Source organism: Mustela putorius, unplaced genomic scaffold, assembly GCF_011764305.1.
Source record: "Mustela putorius furo isolate JIRA1106 unplaced genomic scaffold, ASM1176430v1.1 tig00003859_pilon_pilon_pilon, whole genome shotgun sequence".
In the NCBI taxonomy this organism is placed as follows: Eukaryota; Metazoa; Chordata; class Mammalia; order Carnivora; family Mustelidae; genus Mustela; species Mustela putorius.
In genome coordinates, this window is record NW_025422011.1 from 25009932 (window position 1) to 25033784 (window position 23853).

The 23853-nt window shown below is 40.9% G+C and overlaps 1 protein-coding gene across 6 annotated transcripts in view; it reads left to right on the forward strand.

Moving 5' to 3' along the window:
* Positions 1 to 23161, forward strand: part of HPS5 (HPS5 biogenesis of lysosomal organelles complex 2 subunit 2) — a 48900-nt gene extending 25739 nt beyond the window's left edge. For 4 of the 6 annotated variants that reach the window (XM_045066151.1, XM_013055880.2, XM_013055881.2 and 1 more), the window contains 14 exons: positions 1786 to 1964; positions 2425 to 2583; positions 3359 to 3545; positions 4217 to 4340; positions 5811 to 5960; positions 7323 to 7400; positions 7900 to 8477; positions 11558 to 11678; positions 11873 to 12028; positions 12788 to 12907; positions 14808 to 14921; positions 16268 to 16374; positions 20140 to 20410; positions 22298 to 23161. In XM_045066151.1, coding sequence (XP_044922086.1) covers positions 1786 to 1964; positions 2425 to 2583; positions 3359 to 3545; positions 4217 to 4340; positions 5811 to 5960; positions 7323 to 7400; positions 7900 to 8477; positions 11558 to 11678; positions 11873 to 12028; positions 12788 to 12907; positions 14808 to 14921; positions 16268 to 16374; positions 20140 to 20410; positions 22298 to 22373 — 2420 coding nt within the window. In that variant the 3' untranslated portion in view covers positions 22374 to 23161. Of the gene's footprint in view, positions 1 to 1785; positions 1965 to 2424; positions 2584 to 3358; positions 3546 to 4216; positions 4341 to 5810; positions 5961 to 7322; positions 7401 to 7899; positions 8478 to 11557; positions 11679 to 11872; positions 12029 to 12787; positions 12908 to 14807; positions 14922 to 16267; positions 16375 to 20139; positions 20411 to 22245 lie in introns of all 6 variants that reach the window. The other 2 variants (XM_004752092.3, XM_013055882.2) reach the window with 2 other exon arrangements.
* The last annotated feature ends 692 nt before the right edge of the window (positions 23162 to 23853 follow it).

The following is a 23853-nucleotide window of genomic DNA, read 5'->3' on the forward strand; positions in this document are numbered from 1 at the left end:
ATTAGCATTGCTACTCAGTATATCTTTCTGGGTCATTTTCTATTGCAGAAATATAAGAAAGAGGAACCCTTACTTCCTGATCTGATTAATACTGATTTCTTGTGGTTTAAGTTGCTAAGGTTGCCCTAAAAAACGAGATTGTTTTTTAAAAATTGACATACACACTGTGTGAGTTTAAGGTGTATACAAAGTTTTGATTTGATACAGTTATATAGTTAACCCTTGAACAATGTGGGACTTAAGGGGCACAGACCCAGGTCCTGAGCAGTCGAAAACCTGCATGTAACTTTTGACTCCTCCAGAACTTAACTACTAATAACCTGCTGTTGACCCAAAGCCTTGCTGGTAACAGCAGCAGTTGAGTAACATTCTTTGTATATTACATGTATTATTTGCTATATTCTTACAAGAAAGAAAGCTAGAGAAGAGAACATTATTAAGAAAATCATAAAAAAGAGCAAATACATTTACTATACTGTATTAATTGAAAAAATTTCGTATATCCATGGACCCATGCAGTTCAAACCCATGTTGTTCAAGGATCAGCTTTCTATTGCAATATGATTACTGTCTTTTGTGATGAGAACTTTTAAGATCTAGTCGCTTAGCAATTTTGCAATATATGGTACAGTATTGTGAAGTGTGATCACAATGCTGTGCGTTAGATCTCTAGAACTTGTCAGCTAATTGCAAGTTTGTACCCCTTGACCAATATCCCCCACCCCTCCAGTCCCTGGTTTTCACCATTCTTCTCTGCTTCTACTTGTTTGGCTTTTTCAGGTTGCACCTATAAGTGAGATCAAAAACTAGTTTTTTAACTCCTTTCATGATGTTCTGCCAAGATAGGTGTTTTCTCATGAACTGTTGATTTATATAGTGTGTTAAAATCTGTTTGTTTCCATCAGATTGTAACTCAGAAATGTTGTCATCTGGTCTCTGATGTCGAGTGCTCTCTTAAAGCCCCAATTTCTTTTCACAGAAAGTAGCATTTTATTTTACTTATTTTATTTTACCATTATTATTTTTTCACATTTATTTTATTTTATTTCTTTTCAGAGTTCCAGCATTCATTGTTTATGCACCACACCCAGTGCTCCATGCAATACATGCCCTCCATAATACCCTCCACCAGGCTCACCCAGCCCCCACTCCCTACCCCTCCAAAACCCTGTTTGTTTCTCAGAGTCCGCAGTGTCTCATGGTTTGTCTCTCCCTCTGATTTCCCCCAACTCACTTCTCTTCTCCTTCTCCCAATGCCCTCCATGTTACTCCTTATGCTCCACAAGTAAGCGAAACCATACCATTACTATTTTTAATTCTGGTAAAGTTAACAAACAGTTTAATGTTAATTTTAGCTGTACAATATAGTGGTTCAACAGTTCTGTACATTATCCTGTGCTCACCATGACAATTGCCCTCCTCAATCCCCACCACCCATTTCTCCCATCCCCCCCACCACCCTCCCCTCTGGTGACCATCAGTTTGTTCTCTGTAGTTAAGAGTCTGTTTCTTGGTTTCTTTCTTTTTCCTTTGCTCATTTGTTTTGTTTAGAAAGTAGCATCTTTCACATAGAATTTTACAGAAGAGAGATGTGTTTTTGTTTTTGATCTTTCTAGAATTGTCTAAAATATTTCTTCATTGAATTGCAAGTATAATAGCAATGAAATTCAGGCAAGCCAAACTCAGTATAAAAAATAAATTTATTAGAATAATTTCCATCCTTACCAACATGGAGAAGGAGTATGTGGTTAACCTTCTGTGTGTTCACCCCTGTGGGTTTTGTAGATATTCAGGATGTAGCTGTCTGCAAGAATGAGCTCTTCTGTCTGCACCTCAACGGGAAAGTCTCACATCTTTCTCTGTTGTCTGTGGAACGCTGTGTGGAACGCCTGCTGAGGAGAGGCCTGTGGAACCTGGCTGCTCGCACTTGCTGTCTATTCCAAAATTCTATTATTGCTGGCAGAGTGAGTCAGAGTGCTTACCTGTTCACCTGGGTTGTTGGAACCACACTAGTTTGCAGGGGTGGGCTGCAAAGTTGCCTGTCTTTATTAGCGCTGTCTGTATGACCTACAGATGAAGCAGCAATAAATCCCTAATGGAATCTTGCCAGACAAATGTAGGGGTGGGTGGTGGGTAAGAAAAAGGGTATACTTCCCACTGAAGAAAAAAAAATTGCATTTTCTCAGAAACTTCGTTGAATTTCAGGCTTTGTTTTAAGGGGGTTGATTGTGTGTATGGTAGCTCTTAATTCTTAATTCCTAAGATAATTCCCATTAAGTCTTTCTTGAGCTCATTAAACCTTTTTAAAGCACCTTTGGGGTTCTATGGTCTCTGTTAGACATTTTTCAGTATTTGGCCATTAAATTTAGATTTAGTTATAAGTAGTAAGCTGTTCTATTTGATTTCTGCTTACCCTTTCACTAGGGAAGAAAATCTTTGACCATAGATAAATTGGAGCATTTGAAGTCTCAGCTGGATGTCACAACCTACAGTGATCTTATTTCTCAACTGGAAGAATTGATCTTAAAATTCGAGCCTTTGGATTCAGCTTGCAGCAGTAGAAGAAGCTCCATTTCGTCACATGTAGGTATTTCTACTTTTTAGAAGGTCTATCTGCACAGTAAGGTTTCTCTTCCTTAGGTTGTACGTACACATCTCTTCAGATCCCAGAGCTTATCTTCCTTTCCATATAGTAGATTTGGGGTGGGGGGAGGGGTGCCAAGATGGGGCTTTCTTTCAGTTGTTGGGCAGCCCTCATGAAGCGCCCATTTAGGTGTGTGTTGGAGCCACATTTTGTTTCATCATCATTTATTATATTCTGTTTCCAGACATACCTCCTATAGCCTCCAGTACAAGTTCAGTTGCTCCTAGCCTGTGATTTCAGATGCTTTATAGTAGCTGGAGTCATAGTGCAGTTCAGGGTTATGTCGATGCAGCCCCGTTCTCACTGCTGGGATTCATGGAGGCAAGCTAGGGAAACATGGCAGTGTATGAGTGTGAGCCAGTGACCAGGGACCTAAACTTTGCTCGCCAGCTGGTTCTTTTAAACCAAAATTGTTGGGGTGCTCAGTCGTTGGACATCTGGCTTCAGCTCAGGTCATGATCTCAGGGTCCTGGGTTTGAGCCCTGCATCGGGCTCTCTGCTCAGCGGGGAGCCTGCTTCCCCTTCCCTCTCTGCCTGTCTCTCTGCCTACTTGTGATCTCTGTCTGTGTCAAATCAATAAAATCTTAAAAAAGAAAACCTATCATTCTTACTGACTTGCTACCTACTTGTGTTGGTTGTTCTCTTAAAAAAACCATTTTGTGTTAAAAAGTAAAGTTTCACTTTGATTTTTTGGGGGGTTCTTCTTATTTTTAGGAAAGTTTCAGCATTTTGGACTCTGGTATTTATCGTATCATTAGCAGTAGAAGAGGCAGTCAGTCAGATGAAGATTCTTGTTCGCTTCATAGCCAAACCCTCTCAGAAGATGAGAGACTCAAAGAATTTGCCTCACATCAAGAAGAGGACCCATCAGATCAGTGTTGGGGCTCACATGGAAATGAAGGTAATGACGACATGTTTCGTTGGTTGCCGACAGGAAGCAGTTATTTTCTGTGACTTCTATTTGCCAGGATTAACTTGTGCATCAAGTTTTCTACTTGGGGTTAATAATTTTTATTATGTTGATAGACTTTCCATGTAGATCTACTTGCCACTGGAAGAATGGGTTTATGTTTAGTTGTGTTTTCCCCCCTCCTATTTAGGCTAACATTGATACAGTCCCTAATTTTGATCATGCATCAGAGTCCTGGAAAAGTTAAGAAAGGTCAGTAACCAATGGACTAGAACAGTTTTATTTTGACTAACCAAATTATTTTCCATCAGGAATGAAAAATTACTACAGTTTTGGGGGCCATTGCCTTCACTTTTCGATGTTCGAATATTCCTGTGACTGAACTGTTGAGAAGAGATAATAGAGACTGTAAACCTTCCTTTTTGACTTATGGGGATTCAGGGTTAGTAGGAAAATGAAGGTACCTGCCTAAGTGTTTTATATGTGGACCATCCCATGCATCTTGTAAACTTGTGTTCTGCTCATTTGTATCTGGGTCAGTTGTGATTTTGGTATGGAACTCTTCATTTCCTTTGGTTTTTCATTTCAAGAAATTTTTTTAAAGACTAAAATGATGAAATGATTAAATTTTGTTTCTTTGTCCCCCCCATTCCATTTATCAGACAGTGTTTCCCATGTTCCCGGGACATCTGAGACAGATAAGAATGAAACTTTTCTCCCCTTCGGCATTCCGCTATCATTTCGTTCTCCATCTCCTCTTGTGTCTCTTCAGGCTGTCAAGGAAAGGTACGTTAGTCCTGTCACAAAATCCTGTTTCTTGCTTCCCTTCAGTTGTTACATTAGGTGCTTTTGTGCTGAGAATGGAAAGACATTTTTAAAATTGATTAATTTATTTTTAAAAAGGGTTTTATTTATTTGAGAGAGAGAATGCACGTGAGTGAGAGAGAGCTGGGAGTGGGGGTGGTATGGAGTGGGGAGTACAGGTGGAGGGGCAGAGGTGGACGGAGAAGCAGACTCCCTGCTGAGCAGGGAGCCTGATCCCTATGCAAAGATTAGGAGCTTGGTCCCAGGACCCTGAGATTTTGAACCAAGCAGAAGGCTGATGGTTAACCAACTGAGCCACCCAGGTGTGCCTGGAAAGACATTTCCAATGAGAAAAAAAAAAGTCTGTAGGTTATTTCTCTTATAAATTCTTATTGAGGCTGTTAACTTCTCATTTTTATCTTGGGCAATGTAGCTTTCTTCTTTGAGTAGTTGGATGTTTCAGTTGTTTTAAAATGTGCCCTCCACCCAAGAGACAGAGCAAAAGTTTGAAAAATATGTTGTTGGGTGCCTGGGTGGCTCAGTGGGTTAAGCCGCTGCCTTCGGCTTAGGTCATGATCTCAGGGTCCTGGGATCGAGTCCCGCATCGGGCTCTCTGCTCAGCAGGGAGCCTGCTTCCCTCTCTCTCTCTCTGCCTGCCTCTCCATCTACTTGTGATTTCTCTCTGTCGAATAAATACATAAAATCTTTACAAAAAAAAAAAAAGGAAAGAAAAATGTGTTGTTTTCCTTATCCCTGATAGGAATAGTTTCTGTATATTGTCCGTCATCTCTTGATCCTTTCTCAGTTTAGGCTCAGAATTGGAGACTCTTTGGAAGTCTTTCTCACTACTCCATGGGCCTAGAAATAGCACTTGAGTTTGAGAGAAAAGATTTTTTTGTAAAACTTCTTAACTGCTTATCTGAGTCTCCCTGGATACAGTTTTATGTTTTTTTGTTTAATTTTAACTTTAATTCTAGTATAATTAACATACAGTGTCCTATTAGTTTCAGATGTATAAGGTAGTGATTTAGTTACCAGCTTCAGTTTTGCTTATCCTTGGAGGATATGTTGTGATTAGTTAACCACTGAGTCTCATGAAGAAATTCTGTTATTTCTCTGGCCAGAATGGGGCAGGTGATCACATGGCCTCCTTTGTCTAAGTTGACAGAAACCGTGTAGACATAGATGGAGTTAAAGACGTTTCCTTTAGCACCAAATCAAAGCAGTTTAGTAAAAGAAGTGACTTCTTACTATACTGTAAATTTTACTTGGGCCTTATATGAAATTTGTGGTTGATTAGGGAAGTTGCTATAAGCATAGTCTTTCTTTTTATTAAGTCCAGATTGCCTTTCTAGGACTAACAGGAACAGACAGAGCACTCAGGTACTGAATTTTTTGTTTTTGGGAGTAATGAGGTTTTTTCATATTAGTTTTTTGGTATTTGACTTCCAGCGTTTCTAGTTTTGTACGTAAAACTACTGAGAAGATTGGCACCCTTCATACAAGCCCTGATCTGAAAATAAGACCAGAACCGAGAGGTGAGGAGCAATTATGTGAGGAGGAGATAAGTCCGGTCACCTGCCCAAAGGAAGAAGATGCCGAGTAAGCTCTTGCATATATATCTGGGTAAATTCTAGAGGACTCAGTTGTCATTTTGAAGAAAGGCTTAGACTCTGTGCTATTGGAGAAGGCACACATAATAAACCCTGTTCATTATAGATTGTGTAGCTCATAAAAAATGTGAATACCATGAAGTAAGTGTTAGAAAATAACATGTATCCATAGCAGATCTTTTTTTTTTTTTTTTTTAAGGTTTTGTTTATTTACTTGACATGGGGTAGGAGGTGTGCAAGCAGAGAGAGCAGCAGGCAGAGGGAGAGGGATAAGCAGGCTCCATGTAGAACTAGGAGGCTGATGCGGGGCTCCATCCTAGGACCCTGGGAACATGACCCAAGCTGAAGGCAGGTGCTCAGCTGACTGAGCCACCTAGGCTCCCCCTCCATAGCACATCTTTTGAGTTTTAATTTAGCACCTCTTTCATCTTTGCCCTGCATAAACTCCCTCCCTCCAAATCTCTTCAAACTTCTGGGATGTTAGAGTATTAGATTAAGAGGATGACCAACAGTCAAGACCCTGTGCTTCTGGCTAGTATGTGACCTTGGGTAAGTCACTAATGCTCTCTGGCCTGTAGTGCATTTTGGTCTTGTCATGAACCTTCTTAGGGAGTGCTGATGGCATCGTCCTTACTAATGGAGTTGTAGCAGAGCCCTTGCTCTAGCTCAGTGTGACATGTGTCCATCTGGTCTCTGCCTAAACACATAGTTCAGGGGATCTGAGCATTAGAAGCGTACAGGCTCAGCACTTACCTAGGGATTGAGAGCCCCACAGGCCCAGTGTATGTAGACAGTCAGATAAAACAGAAGAGTTTGGCGAATCCATGTATATATAGGAAAAAACAGTACAAGTATAGCTGTGGCCTTGAAAGGCTCTCAGTGTGACCTTAACCCCCTCTTTCCAGCCTCATTTCCAGCCACATCCTTCCAAGTGCTGTAAATTCCAGTCCTGTCGGAGCGCTGGGTGGGGACACTTCACTGCCTTTCTTGGAGTTGATTCTTTCACCTGCACTATCCTCCCTCCCATCCCCATTATTCTTCTGAACTCACACACTGCCTCCAGGGGGAGGCATCCTTTGACTGCCTCTTCAGAATAATAATTGCTTTCATTGTGCGTTAATAGCACAATGCTTGTGTTGCTCTTTCAGATTTGCTTTATTCTTATTTGTAGTTAGTTGTTTGCATACCTTTCTTTCTCACTAAACCTTACTCATCTTGAAGCCATAGGCCATTTTTTTATACTCCTGTTTGTGTCCTGTAATATTAATATTAAGTACAATACTTGCCACTTAGTAAGCACTTAGAAACATTTGTCTATGGTTGTGCTAATCCTTTTTTCATACTTTTCTAGGGGCAAAAAAGAAATAGTTAGTCAACCTCCGGAAGAAGACAAGCTCCAAGAGCTCAAAGTAGCAACAGCAGAAGCAATGTGAGTATTTATGAATGAGAGCGTTTTCTAATGAATGGGAATGACTTTGAGGTCATCAGTAGTGGTCCTGAGACAGTGTGGGGCAGAGGTGGTCTCATTTGCAATTGAAATTCAACAATTAGTATTGAAGTTAGCACTCTCTGTATTGTCATCTTGCTGAGATAATTGTTGAAGAGTTGAAAAGTAACATTTATTCCCAAGAAATGTTTCATCCAGTAGGTTTGTTTAGCATGAAATAATGTGTTTTAAGAAAACACATGGAGCATGGGATACCTGGGTGACTCAGTTGGGCATCTGCCTTCGGCTTGGGTCATGATCTCAGGGTCCTGGGAACAAGCCCGCATCAGGCTCTCTACTCAGTGGGGAACCTGCTTCTCCCTCTCCCTGCCTCTCTTCCTAACTTGTGATCTCTCTGTCTGTGTCAAATAAGTAAATAAAGTCTTTAAAAAAATATAAAAACACATGGAGCATAAATTTCACATTTGTCTGTCTCGCATAGGACCAAGCTAGAGGACCCACTGGTTTTGTTTGAACCCACGTCTCTGAGGATGATCTTACAGGAATGGCTCTTGCAGTTAGAAAAAACGTTTGCCACGAAGGACTTTACAGTTATTTCAGATACTGGCAACTCATCCATGACATCCAACCAGGATATGCTGTCATTTGAAGAGTCAGAAAAGGAAATGTTAGATGAAGACAGTGAAAAAGAAAAGGGAGACTCATTAGGCAGTGAAGAAACTGTTGATCCAACAGTGTGTGAATCTACAAATAGTCCGAGGGAGCCCTTGGATGACCTTTTCCAAGTATGTTCTCCATGCAGCATAGCCAGGTGTCTTCAGAAGGACCTGGCTGAATTGACAACGTTGTGTTTGGAATTGAATGTATTGAATCCTGAGATCAAAAGTGCAAGTGGACATGTGGACCACACTTCGCAACAGTACTGTCCTGAAAGTCTGGCTTGCCAGTTCATAAAGAAGTATTTTTTTCTCCTGGACTTGAAAAGAGCAAAGGAGAGTATCAAGCTTAGTTACGCTAACAGTCCTTGTGTTTGGGATACTTTTATTGAAGGACTGAAAGGTAATAATCAGATTGCCTTATCAAATAGAAATTAGTACAGAGCACAATAGCATCTTAGCATGTTCACATTTAAAAAGAGTGAAGTACAAAATCACTTCTATTCTGGCCTACCCTTCTGTTTCCCACTCAATTTAATTTTTAATAGTCCTTCAAACATTGATTTCATTTGCAATGATATCATAAGAAATTCATTTGAATTTCAAAAAATGTACATAGCAGTGTTGAAGAAGTTGGGGTTACCATAAAATGTTTTATAAATGTATAAATAGAAAAACAAAATCCTTTATGTAACTTACTAATGTAGAGATAATCTATGCCATTTATTGAGTACTTACTGTGTGTCAGGTATAAATATTTCAGTAGGCATCATCTCATTTCTTCCTTATAAATGTCTTCAGAGTAGATGGTGTTATTCCATTTAACAGGGGAAGAAACGGAGATAGAGATTGTAATAGTTGAGTAGGCTGAATTGCTGAGTAAATATCTCCTAATAACTCAGATACAGTAGAAGTTTATTTCTTGCTCCTGTCACTCCAGGACAGGTTCCAGGCGAGTGGGAAGCTCTCTTCCATGTGGGTAATCCCGGGTTCAAAGTTTCTTCCATTTCTTTGAACTCTGTCTTCCTTTGGGCTTGTGATTGAGGATGGATTGCCATGTCCTGGGGAATGCATGTGGAAGGGGCAGACATGCTGTGCCCTCTTAGAGGCCTGATCTTGTAGTGCCTGACAGCTCGTGTTTTATGTTCCATTGGTGAGAATTCTATCACATGGTTTCCCTACCCGTGAAGGAGACTGGGAAATGTAAGCTGTCCAGGTGTCTAGAAAGAAAGGAATGGTAGGGGCTAAGAGCTTGTCTATCTGCCTCAGGGATTTTGGTGGATAGGCAGCAATCTCCATTTCACACTTGACTGAAAGTGTGTGTCATTCTCCTGTGGAAGCCAGCTTTCGTACCTCAGACCATGTATGCTCTTTCCACTGTACGGTCCCATGTTTTGGAATAATTGATTTAGACTGGAAACACAACTTTCATTCATTACCAAAAGCTAACAATCACAAGTACCTATAGATTTTTATATTGTCTTTATAAACTTAAAGACATTCTGGTTTTCCAGAAACATGATGTGGTTATTGTTCTGCTTCAGTTCACATTTAAGAGTTAACAGCATACAAAATGATTTCAGTTTCTTTCTCTGAGTTGAGGTAGACTTTTATGTTAAATAAGAAAATTTATTTCTCGGGCGCCTGGGTGGCTCAGTGGGTTAAGCCGCTGCCTTCGGCTCGGGTCATGATCTCAGGGTCCTGGGATCGAGGCCCGCATCGGGCTCTCTGCTCAGCGGGGAGCCTGCTTCCCTCTCTCTCTCTCTGCCTGCCTCTCCATCTACTTGTGATTTCTCTCTGTCAAATAAATAAATTAAAAAATCTTTAAAAAAAAAAAAAAGAAAATTTATTTCTCTTCCAGTAGGTTCAAATGTTTCATATTATTACTTAGCGGAACTTTGCAATATCTGTCTCTTACGTGATCATACTCAACCCTGAAGAGAATCTCATCAGCCTGAGTGGTGGTTAACTTATTACCAGAGCTGGAGAGAGCCTGTGGGTTGGGTGCTTTGAGGTGATGCAGCTGCTTGCTTGACTTCAGGGGGAGACATTTGGCTTAGCCCCCACCCAGTTATAAAGCTTGCCCTCTCGTCTTGAGCTCTAAATGCTGGCTGCCTTCTCTGAATTTGTCCAAGTACTTACTGCCTGACACAGTCATATAGACAATAATGAAACTGTGGAAAAAATGATTTTTAAAAACCCATGTATCAGAAATGGAAGGTCAGGTTTTCAGAGAGGATCTGAACAGGTTCCACCCTTTTGCTAGTGATGTAATTAAGGAAAGCAGCTTTTGGAGCTGTTCTTGGGGATTTGTCTTCAGAGCCAGGTGAAAACTACTTCGAAAAACTCATTTTAGGGATGCCTGGGTGGCTCAGTTGGTTAAGCAGCTGCCTTCGGCTCAGGTCATGATCCCGGCGTCCTGGGATCGAGTCCCGCATCGGGCTCCTTGCTCAGCAGGGAGCCTGCTTCTCCCTCTGTCTCTGCCTGCCATTCTGTCTGCCTGTGCTCCCTCTCTCTCCCTCTCTCTCTCTGACAAATAAATAAAATCTTAAAAAAAAAAAAAAGAAAGAAAGAAAAACTCATTTTAGAGGCTCCTAGCTGGCTCAGTCAGTGGAACATGAAACTTGAAACTCTTGATCTCTGGATTCTAAGTTCGAGCCGCACATTGGGTGTAGAGATTACACCCAAATTTAAAATCCTTTTAAAATCTTTTTTTAAAAGCCCTCACCTTAGATTCATGTGTGTGTATTTTTAAACTACAAGGAGTTTAGCTAGGTCATAACTCATGCTTTTTTTTAAATGACCTGGCTATAATGGATGGTTATTAAAAATAGGTGAAATTTTAAGTTAATTTATTTTGTCTAAAAAGTTCGAGTACGGGCACTGGTTCTAGGAAAAATGAGAAATTTGGCCTCGATGGTAGATATATAACATATATATGTTAGACACACACACACTGTTGATTTAGTATATAACATATATATACTAATATATGTTATCCTTATTTGAGGGTGATAGTGGCTTATATATTGGTTATATGTTCTTATTTAAAAATTGCAATGTGCTTTGCCTCCCAATTTGATTTTAAGGTCTTTATTTTTTTTTAAGATTTTATTTACTTATTTGACAGAGATCACAAGTAGGCAAGAGAGGCAGGCAGAGAGAGAGGAGGAAGCAGGCTCCCTGCTGAGCAGAGAGCCTGATGCGGGGCTCGATGTGGGCTCGATCCCAGGACCCTGAGATTATGACCAAGCCAAAGGCAGAGGCTTAACCCACTGAGCCAATCAGGTGCCCCTGATCTTAAGGTCTTTAAAAGTAGGCCTTGTGTCTTATTCTTTTTTGTCAGTCCTTCAGTGCTTAAACATTGTGCCATGCACCCCGTAGGTCCATGACTAATGATTGTTGAATGAGTGTGTTTATTGTGTTGAACTGAATACTCAACAGCTATGAGATGAAAGGAAAAGGGTGTGCTTTATCTTTCAGAAATGGCAAGTTCCAATCCTACATACATACAGATGGAAGAAGGAGACCTACCAACAAGAATAAAGTTATTGAATGACTCAGTCCCCTTTGACAGTCCTTTGTTGATTGCTCATGCTACCCGGTAAGTTGTTGTGTATCTTGTTTATATGAATAAAGCACATATTTTTTTGTTTGTGTCTTAATCTCTAAAGTTTTACCCAGTCGCCTGGTGGGCAGTTTCTTGTTATCTTTATTTCTCATAAGTGCTTAGATGATGTAACCAAGTTATATCATCCAGTTGAAGTTGGAGACTTACTTGTTTGTTTTTAAATGCAGATTGTATGAGAGGTTTGGAGAATCTGCCCTTCGGTCCTTAATCAGATTTTACCCATCTATTTTGCCTTCGGATGTCATGCAACTTTGTCATCATCATCCTGGTCAGTTTTTGGCCTACTTAGACGGTCTGGTGAAATCAAGGCCTGAAGATCAACGGTGAGAAGGCGAGAACATTTGCAGGTTCCCCTTTGCATGACGGGATATTGTTTCCCTTGTAGAAGACATTGTAATGTTTTTACTGCCAACTGCCACAGAGCTGAGGCCCCTACCATGAAAGAGGGTGATTATAGTTATTACCTTTCTGTTACAGTCCACCGCACACACCATAAATGTGTGCAGACTACGCCTCTCTTCCTCCCTGCTCAGGGATTCTCAAGTGACCAATAAGGTGATTTTATTCTCAGTATAAAATTAAAACCCTGCTTCTGGTCCTCTGCTAGGGCTTCTTTGTTGTCACTGCTGGTGAGTGGATTTGTTGCCACCTCTTTACTGATAATATCCCAGCTTTTGTGGGATCTCATCTTTTTGTGGATCTCAGTTCCAGTTCTTTATCCCTTTTTTAGATCGAGGTCTCATTTCCTATTTCCACATGGCACTTGGTTGTTGAAACTAGCAACAGCCCCCCCATCACCCCCTTTTATCCTCTGATTAATTTACATGTGCCATACTAGCCTTATTTCTCTCTCTCCCCCCCCCCCTTTTTTTTTTGGCCCTTGGACATTTTCTTTATTATCTTGAACCCACCTGTTCATTTAAAAGGCTGTCAGATTTTCACCTGCATTTCTAGACATTTTGTAGCAGAGCATTTTCATCTACTATTTTTAATCCCCTAATAACATTTTCTTCACATTCCCACATTTTATGTCTCCTTTCTCAGTGTGAAGATTGGTGATTTTGTCCCCAACTTTCTTTTAGGCCATCCTTCCTTGAGTCCCTTCTACAACCAGAGTCTTTGAGATTGGATTGGCTGCTTTTGGCCATGTCCCACGATGCTCCCCCAAGCACAAGCATGATGGACGATGAAGGAAACCCTAGGTACAGAAGTTCTCTTTCTAAGCTCTGATTTTCTTCTGGAATGCAACAACTAGTCACATACAGCATTCTGGGCTTTTGTCAGAGAGAGCTATGGAAGAGACTGACTCAAGTCATGATAGTAATGAGATTATATTTCTTAGTGGTTCTGAACATTTTTTGAGTTACAGATCTTATAAGGATCTGATGATTCCTTTCAGAAAAATGCACATCTCTGCATAATTTTCCACATGATTTCAGGTTAAACTGACCATCTGAAGCTCTTTCATGGATCTGTATTAAGAGTCTTTGACAATTCAGTCAGTATTAGAGGGGAAGAAAATTGCATGTTTTCATACTGGAAATTTCTAGACATAGCTTGATTTGGGACTAAAAAAAAATAACTATTCATAAAAAAAATATGCATTGGTACATGTAATGTATTAGAAATGTTCCTTTTGTTTTCCTCTAGCAGAAGCTTTTTTTTTTTTTTTTTTAATTTTTTTTTTTTTTTTTAAGATTTTATTTATTTATTTGACAGACAGAGATCACAAGTAGGCAGAGAGGCAGGCAGAGAGAGAGAGGAGGAAGCAGGCTCCCTGCTGAGCAGAGAGCCCGATGTGGGACTCGATCCCAGGACCCTGAGATCATGACCTGAGCCGAAGGCAGCGGCTTAACCCACTGAGCCACCCAGGCGCCCCTAGCAGAAGCTTTTTAAAAGCCCTCTAAGTGCCTATCTTATATGCCTAGACAAAAGATCTAGAATGACATACAATGGCTGTCTGTGAGTGATGAGTTGTGGGCTTCTTTCGTTTGCTTTTGAATAATAAAAATGTCTAATTTTTAAAAATAGGTAATTGATTTTACTGGAGAAACAGAATTGGCATAAATTAAAATTACATATTTGAATATTATGATTAGTAACCTCAGTCAACCAGCAGACTATGCCCAAAACTTTAAAGACATCTAACCGGGCGCCTGGGTGGCTCAGTGGGTTAAGCCGCTGCCTTCGGCTCAGGTCATGATCTCGGGGTCCTGGGATCGAGTCCCGCATTGGGCTCTCTGCTCGGCAGGGAGCCTGCTTCCCTCTCTCTCTCTCTGCCTGCCTCTCCGACTACTTGTGATTTCTCTCTGTCAAATTAATAAATAAAATCTTTAAAAAAAAAAAAAATAAAGACATCTAACCAAGCAAACAAGCACCAAATGTTTGCAGAACCACAGCAAAATTTTAAGTACCACAGTAGACTAGTGATAAGGCCTTTGTCCTATAAAAGTGTTTAGTGCCTTCCACGTCATATAAATATAATTAGCTGCCTATAGTTTTTTTACATAGCTGATCCTATCCAGGGTTTATTGCGAGAAACTAAAGAGGAATTGTTACCCAAAATTCAGATGAGTGGAATACAGTGAGAGAAAAAGTATAATGAGATTTATATATAATTAGATGAATGTGGTTACAGAATAATTAGGAAATAAAACCTGTCAGTGACCAATATAAATGTAAAAATTTTTAAAAAAGAATAAAACTTAGGAAAAAATAAATAGGTATTTGTACAGAAAAGAATAGCTATTTTTAATTTTTTTTTCAAGATTTTATTTATTTATTTGACAGAGATCACAAGTAGGCAGAGAGGCAGGCAGAGAGAGAGGAGGAAGCAGACTCCTTGCTGAGCAGAGAACCCAATGTGGAGCTCGATCCCAGGACTCTGGGATCATGACCCGAGCTGAAGGCAGAGGCTTTAATCCACTGAGCCACTCAGGCGCCCCTATTTTTAATTTTTCAAAAGCCAAGTAGAAATGTTTGAAAAATACAATAGTAATGGAACAAGTAAAATTAAACTCTGTTCTTATCTATTAGATAATGAATAAACATTTTGTAGAATGTATTTCTTATTCCATTTACTGAGAGCTTTTCACTTCACAGGCCTCATTCACACTTGTCTTCGTGGGGCTACAGTCAGCTGATGCTACATCTCATTAAACTACCTGCAGATTTTACAACCAAAGAGAAAATGACTGACATCTGTAAGTCTCATGGGTAAGTGAGAATTTTTTTAGAAGCTGAAGTTAAAGATTGGAGTCATCTCAGTTAATAGCTTTACAGTGAAGGGCTTGAGTTGGTGTGCTTTATCATTTGGGAATTCTCTTTACTATGGAAAAGTATCTTTTGTTTTAAGTGCTAGTAAACATCTTTTTCCTTTTAAATTTTGTGTGTATTTTTTCTTTGTGTATAAGACACTGGCCCTTGTGAATTTCTCTTTCCCCCTGATCCTTAGCTAGCCCCAGTTCTCAGGCACTTAGATGGTATTTAATTAAGCACCAGACTGTGTGATAAGACTTATAATTGGTGCAGGGTTCTCGAGAAGCCAGAGATCAGAATGTGCTCAGTAGTAGTGCTGCTGAAGAACTTAAGGAGGAGGTGAGACTTTGGAGGTAAAAGCCCTGAAGACTGGACAAGATTTTTATTGATAAAGGAGCCCAAGACGAGGAGGGCAGGGGCATGAGAAACTGACATCGCTTTTTGTCTGCACCACATATCAGTTCTTTATTGCCTGGCAGTGTTATCTTACGGCTCCACCTGGATTATAATCTTTTGGAGATAGGGACCTGTGTCTTTCTTTTTTCTCATAATGCCTTAATTCAGACAGTGGTAGGTACTTGATACATATTTGTTCTATTGTAATAAGGATGAGACTAGCCAGGTATGGTGGGTGATGAGATGATATAGGACCTTGATAGTTCGTCAGAAGAATTTAGTTATCAGTAGAGACCTTTTAGACTTTGGGGTACAAAAATGGATCTTTCTGGAGATCATTTCTGGTGTCATACATGAGAAGGGCTGGAGACAGGAGGGCCAGCTAGGAAGCTGTTGCAGTAATTCAGGTACGACTGAATCGGTGATTAGTAAGTAGGGCAGCAGAAGGAGCACATTCTGAAGGAAAATGCAGTGGGACGTAGACACAACGGGATAGCAAATGAAGGAGGGGTCAAGGAAAACTTCCATAGTTTGCATATTTGGGGAAGAAATCTGAAGGTTTATGAAGTATATAAGGTTACACATTTCATAATTGGTGCTGGGCCTGAAATGTCAGTATTTATCTCTAGCTTTTATTCTTTTTTTCTTTCTTTCTTAAATACTCCAGATCAGGGCTAATAGAGCTGTCTGTAATAATGGAATTATTCTACTGTGTTGTGCAATATGGTAGCTACTAGCCACTGTGGCTATTGAAAACTTGAAATATGGATTGGTCAGCTGAAGAACTGACTTTTTATTTGATTTAAATTTAAACAGCCACATGTGGCTAGCATCTGCTATATTGGATAGCATAACTCCAGATAAATTCACTGTTTTGATTCCTTTCTTCAACTTTGTTCTCTTTTAAGTTTCTGGCCTGGATATCTTTCTCTTTGTTTGGAGCTGGAGAGAAGAAGAGAGGCCTTCACCAACATTGTGTGCCTGAATGATATGAGCCTGATGGAAGGGAACAATGGTATGTAAATCCCAACTGGTTACTCTTAGTTGTAGTATTTTAGAAGTCACTGCAGACTTTTCAATAAGAAATTCGGTAGGGGCGCCTGGGTGGCTCAGTGGGTTGAGCCGCTGCCTTGGGCTCAGGTCATGATCTCAGGGTCCTGGGATCAAGTCCCGCGTCACACTCTCTGCTCAGCAGGGAGCTTGCTTCCCTATCTCTCTCTCTCTGCCTGCCTCTCCCATCTACTTGTAATTTCTCTCTGTCAAATTAATAAATAAAATCTTTAAAAAAAAAAAAAAAAGAAATTCAGTGAACATTTTGATGATCCCATATGCAATTCTGTAATTCTAGCTAGCCATCAAATTTGTGGATGTTTGTTTTTGTTTTGATTTTTTTGTGGGGTGTTTTTGGTTGGTTTTCTTTTTTTCCAAAGATTTTATTTATTTGAGAGAGAGAAAGTGAGCAAGAGTGAGCAGGAGTGAGGGGAGGGACAGAAGTAGAGGGAGAAGCGGGCTCCCTGCTCACAGGACTCAATCCCAGGACCCTAGGACCATGACTCAAGCCAAAGACAAACACTTAACTGACTGAGCCACCAAAGCATCCCATTTGTTCTTTTTCATTTATTTTGTTTGTTTTTATCTATATCACTTAGTGTATCACAAAATCATAATTAGGAATAAACTATAGGCATCTTTTTTATTAATGAGTGTCTGCTTTGTGTTAGGCACTATACTAGGTCTTTTTTCATTGCTGGTTAAGTGAGATAACAAGCTGTTGGAATAGTTCCTGTTATTTCTGTTTTACAGAAGTTATAACTGAGACCTAGAGGAAGGACAGTTAGTTTCCCCAGAGCCATACCACTGGTGGAGCAGGTGTTCAGACCCAGGTCTGATTATCTCTAAAGTTTGTGTTCAGATTCTTTTCTCAGAACCGTATTGCCTTTTCCACAGTCAAATGTTAGATCATCAGAATGAACTTAAAGTAGAGTGTCAGTCAGCTTTTCTTAAGCCTTCATAGGTATTTAGATAATTAAAAAAAAATTTTTTTTTAAGATTTTATTTATTTATTTGACAGAGAGAGATCACAAGTAGGCAAGAGGCAGACAGAGAGAGAGGAAGGGAAGCAGGCTCCCTGCTGAGCAGAGAACCCGATGCGGGACTCGATCCCAGGACCCTGAGATCATGACCTGAGCTGAAGGCAGCGGCTTAACCCACTGAGCCACCCAGGTGCCCAATTTAAAAAATTGTTTTAAATTTTCATCAATCCAGCCTAGATACAATGGCAATCTGAAGGCCAGGCTTAGACGCTGGTATCTGAGGCTTGAGAGTCTGTCGTGGGTGTTCTGTAGTGTTGCTTTATTTGCCTCCGTTCAAAGACGCCAACTGTGTGACATCAGAGTCCTTCATTCAGCAGTGTGACCTACATCCTGGTTTAGCCCTGTTGGTGTGGGAGAGGGAAAGTTCCAACCGGGCAGAGAAGCCAGTGACTGGCAAGTGTTAGCTTCAGTTGTCCCAACTGTCACAACAATTACTGAGATCATCTCTGTTTCAGAAATGAAGAGGAGGGCCGGGTGCAGGACTAGAGCTGTAGACATGGATACACTCCTGAAAAATAACCAAAACAGTTATGATAGGCGTGGTTTATATTTTTCAAGTTCTATCAGGATGTTTATTATACATAAAAACTGAAAATTCAGGGGCACCTGGGTGGCTCAGTGGGTTAAAGCCTCTGCCTTTAGCTCGGGTCATGATCCCAGGGTTTTGGGATCAAGCCCTACATTGGGCTCTCTGTCAGCAGGGAGACTGCTTCCTCCTCTCTCTCTGCCTGCCTCTCTGTCTACTTGTGATCTCTGTCTGTCAAATAAATAAAATATTAAAAAAAAAAAACCTGAAAATTCAGGAAGCATAAAGAAGATAAATATCACTTAAAGTCCTTTCTGCCCAGGGGCGCCTGGGTGGCTCAGTGGGTTAAAGCCTCTGCCTTTGGCTCAGGTCATGATCCCGGGGTCCTGGGATCGAGCCCTGCATCGGGTTCTCTGCTCAGCAGGGAGCCTGCTTCCCTTCCTCTCTCTCTGTCTGCCTCTTGCCTACTTGTGATCTCTCTCTGTCAAATAAATAAATAAAATCTTAAAAAAATAAAAAATAAATAAACTACTGGAACTATATCAAAACAAAAAGCTAAAAAAAAAAAAAAAAAAAAACCTTTCTGCCCAGATAAAAGGACTCTGAATATTTTGTTAAAGTAATAATAGCAGCTGTTCTTACCCTTGGTGTAATAAATGGAGGTCTTTTCTTGACAATTCTGTTTCCCTGTAACTCATATTAATCACGCTTCAAGGCATGTTGGTTTTACTGCCAGATGTAGGTCTCCTGTCTGTGTACCTCCTTTGGCTCTACCACCAGCTCTCTGGTCCTAGCTACTTGCCCAGATGGCTGCGGTAACCTCAGAGTTAGTCATCTGGTTTCTGTTCTCTCCCACATTTAATCCATTTTCCCTATAGCAGCCAGAAGCATTTTTTTTTTTAAAAGATTTTATTTATTTATTTGACAGAGATCACAAGTAGGCAGAGAGGCAGGCAGAGAAAGAGAAAGAGGAGGAAGCCAGCTCCCTGATAAGCAGAGAGCCTGATGCAGGGCTTCATCCCAGCACCCTGGGATCATGACCCGAGCTGAAGGCAGAGGCCCCAGTCCACTGAGCCACCCAGGTGCCCCTAGAAGCGTTCTTTTACAAAAATTGGATGATGTGGCTCTCCTTGAAGCCCCTTATGTAGAAGAATAAAATTCAGGCCTTTGTGCACTGTAGACCTTTCTTTGAGTTCCTTGAATTCAAGTTCTGTCCTGTGACAAGTTGCCTTGCATGTTTCTTTGTCAGAAAAGCAGGCTCCTTCATCTTCCAGTCCTGACGCCCTGTGACCTCAAGCTGTCCATATGTGAGCTGCAAGCATGTGCTCTCTAAGCTTGCCAGGTCTTTCAGCTGTCTGCTTACCTGTCCCATCCTCGTGGAGCCCTTCTCAGATCCTTCCCCAAATCTGTCATTCTCTCTAATGGTTTCCTGATCTTTTTTCTTTTTTTTTTTTTTTAAAGATTTTATTTATTTGACAGAGATCACAAGTAGGCAGAGAGGCAGGCAGAGAGAAGGGGGACGCAGGCTCCCTGCTAAGCAGAGAACCCGATGTGGGGCTCGATCCCAGGACCCTGAGATCATGACCTGAGCCGAAGGCAGAGGCCTAACCCACTGAGCCACCCACGTGCCCCTTTTCTCTTTGTCAAGTAAAGATTTCATTTATTTATCTGAGAGAGAGTGCACGCGGGAGAAGCAGGCTTCCCCTGAGCAGGGAGCCCAATGTGGGACTCGATCCCAGGACTCAGGGATCATGACCTGAGCCAAAGGCAGATGCTTAACGAATGAGCCATACCGGCACCGTGGTTCTCTGGTCTTTATCACACTTGGCCCAGTTTATAAGTACAGATTTATTTCTGTGTTTATCTGGGTTCTACCCCCTTTACTGGACTGTGAGCTCCACAGGAGTTCAGTGCTCATCATGTCTGGCTGGTCCCGCACAGCACCTTGGGTGCCTAGCCTAGGCTATACCTGGGAAATTCCTGAGTGAGTGGGTGAATGAAGAATTTTGGAGCTAATTTTGTGACTTCTCCTTATCGTACATTACTCAACAAATGTTCAGAAAGCAACTTTGTGTTAGGATGGTTTTGACCATCTCCTGTACGCAGGCAGAGTGCTAAGAGCCATTAGAGCCAACATTTGTGTGTTTCTATATGTGTGTAGGTTGGATCCCAGAGACTGTGGAGGAATGGAAGCTTCTCCTACATCTCGTACAGAACAAGAGCACAAAACCAAGCCCCCAGAAGGTACCAAATGGGAACTTCAATGATGGACCTTCCCCCATCAACATGGAGAATGTGGCACTCCTGTTAGCTAAGGCCATGGGCCCAGATCGGGCCTGGACCCTCCTACAGGAATGTGGTTTAACGGTGGAGCTGTCAGAGAGGTTTACCAGAACCTGTGATATCCTAAGGATTGCTGAGAAAAGGCAGAGGTAATAACTTGTCGCGCCTTGTCACGCCCTTTCCACAGGTACTTGGGGAATGTGGAAGCTCACAGATTTTCAGAAGGGGGTGGGGCTCTAGAGATGACTCAGCCCCAGCCTTTCCCTAGTAGCTGAGGGCGCTGAGACTTCTCTGCTGCTGAAGGACGAGCCTAAGGTAATGCTGTGTTTCATAGTCATGACCGAGACCCTTGTGGACCAATGTGAATACCCAGGGCTGATATGTACCAGTTTGCAAAGACAGCACCAAATGTCACATTGTCTCAGGGCTTTTTTTGTTTTTGTTTTCTTCGTGGTGGTAAAATACAGATAACGTAAAATTTACCATCTTAACCATTTTTAAAGTGTCTGATTCAGTAGTGTTAAGTATATCCATATCATCTTGCAAAACTTAGACTTTACCTATTAAACAACTCCTCATAAACCGCCTCTGTGCAGCTTCTGGCAACCACCAGTCTGCTTTTGTCTCTGTGATTTTGACTTATCCAAGGGAGGTATTCCCCAAGACCACCAGTGAATACCTAAAACCATGGATATATCGAACCTCTATATGTACTGGGTTGTTTCCTATATAGGCATACCTGTGATAAAGTTTAATTTTTAAGTTAGTGAGAGATTAATAATAACTGATAAAATGAACAATTATAACAGCTTACCAGAACAAAGGCTATATATATGAATGTGGTCTTTCTCTCTCTCTCTCTCTCTCCCCCTCTCCATTTCTTGCTCTCTCTCTTTGTCTCTCAAAATATCTTATTGTACCGTACTCACCCCTCTTCCTGTGATAATGGGAGTTGATAAAATGCCCACGTGATGAGATGGACTGAGGGGAGTGACTTAGGCATCGTGACGTAGTATTCGGCTACTCTTGACCTTCTGATGGTATATCAGAAGGAGGATTGTTTGCTTCTGGACCATGGTTGACTGTGGGTATCTGAAACCATAGAAAACAAAACCGTGGGTAAGGGAGGAGGACTACTATATTATAAGTACCTTATATCAGTGAATTCATATGGTGCTTGCCTTTTTAATGACTGGCTTATTTCACTTACCATAGTGTTTTTAAAGTTCGTTGATATTAGAGCATGTGCCAGGATTTCCTTCCTTTTTAGGGTTGAATAGTAAGTAGTCCATTGTGTGGATGTACCGCATTTTGTGGATCCATTCAACGTGGGATGCTTCCCCTTATGGCTCTTATGAGTAAAGCTGCTGTGAGCACAGACGTACAAATGTCTCTTTGAGACCCCGCTTCCAATTCTTTTGGATGTGTACCCAGAAGTGGGATTGCTAGATTATATGGAATTCTATTTTTAATTTTTTGAGGAACTGTTTTCCATAGGGGTTACCATTTTACATCCCCACCAGTAGTGCAGAAGGGTTCCATTTTCTCCATATTCTCAGTAACACTAGCTACTTCTTTTTGACAGTACCCATCCTAATGGGGGTGAGGTGAGAGGATTCTGTGGCTTTTATTTGCATTTCCCTAATGATTAATGGTGCTGTGCATCTTTTCATACACTTGTTGGCTGTTTGTATATTATCTTTGGAGACCTCTGTTCATGTCCTTTTTCCTATTTTTTAATCGTATTGTTTTTCTTTTTTGAATTTTTTGTATATTCTGGATATTAACCCTTTACCAGATACATGATGTACAGATAATTTCTCCTATAGGACAGAATGCCTTTTCACTCTGTTGATCATGTCTTTTGATGCACAGATCAGTCAACTTTTTGAATCCTTTAATTTTCTGTGTGTTTAAAAAAGTGTCTTGTAAAGAAAGGACAACAAAAACTAAATGTGCTTGTTTCTTTTCTCTGGGATTTCAGAGCCTTGATACAAAGCATGCTTGAAAAATGTGATCGGTTTCTCTGGTCTCAGCAGGCCTAGTGGAAGAAGATTGAGCACACGTCACAACGTTGTGAGAAAAACTGAATCATGCTCCCAAACGTCCTGAGTGCGTTTGCTGTTGAAGGAAAGGTACCACCTGAAAACCCCGCCCCCTTCCGGGGTGTACTTTTGTCAGTGTCCCTCACTTCTGCATTTGTGGCTCCATCTGTGCCTTCAGTGTTTCTCAACCAGGATTGAACTTTGAAAGGAATCAGTCCTTGTCTGGTGAAATGAAGTGCCCTGGCATCAGAATATGAAAGTTCCCAGCCATGCCGGCCTTATTCTGAACGACAGTATTACCTTCTCCTTGCTGGTGGATTGGGATAATTAGTTTCCTGTTGTGACTGTCATGGAGGAAGCAGAAGTTTCTCCTCCCAGTTCCATGAAGACGGATAAAGTAACTGGCAGGAGTTGAATTCTTTTTACATCTAGGCTGGAATAGTTGAGAAATTACTGAAATAAGACTTGGCAGAATGGAATTAGCACATCAAAGAAGTGAAACATTGAGCATTCAAGTTAGATATTTACATTAAATGACCCCATATTTAAATTGAGCTAATTTAAAATATATTTTTCCTAGTATTTGATGTTTTCTAATCTGAACCTATATACAAATGACTAATTTATTACTGGAAATGTTTTATCTCTAATCTTTACTAAACGGTGGCCCAAAGGAATCATGCACTTTTAAAAATTATTTTTTAAAAGCCATAATAAAGGAAAGCGAAGTACTAACAAAGACGGTAGTAGGCGCTTGTGTCATTTAAGCCATGTACTAGAATGCCTTCCTTAGGCTCCTGTACCTTTGTAGCACATTAACGTTAATAATAAATGTAAAATCTGTTTTTATTTGAATAGATACAAGGTTTATTGTAAGCAATTTGCAGGAAGGTGTGGGTAACCTCAATGTGGAGTAAGAAAAGTTGGATATGTAATGATTCAGTCATAACACTGAGAGCTACAGACGGAAATGGCTGTCAGACTTCCATTTGATATTCGGATACTATGTAACCAGATGGGTTGAAGAGATTATCAGGGAAAGGAGGCTCACACAGTTTCATAGAGTTTTGGGAAGCATAAAAAACCTAACGATTCTGCTCAAAAGTGGGAGTAGGGTGGGTGGGTGGGTGGGTGTGTTTGTGTGTGGTTTCCTCTTACCAAGCAATTCTCTGACACCAGTTGGGTGGCTACAGTTCAACCCATTTCTGACACTACTGACCCAGAGGTAGCATCAGATCCCACAGGTAAAGGGCTCAGTCCTAAGAGTGCCCTCCATTTTATTTTGTTAAATGTAAATTCAGTTCATTAACATGTAATGTGTTAGTCAGAGGTAGAGATCAGTGACTCATTAGTCTTATGAACACCCAATACTCATTACATCATGTGACCCCCTTAATGTCCATCACCCAGTCACCCCATCCCCTTACCTCCCCACCCCCGCCCTCCGCTTTGCCCACTAATTACATGTCCAGGTTGTTACCTGTACTTCTGACCAACTGGCTATAAATCTGAGGTCCTCATGATCCCTTCCTTGGGTTTGATAATTT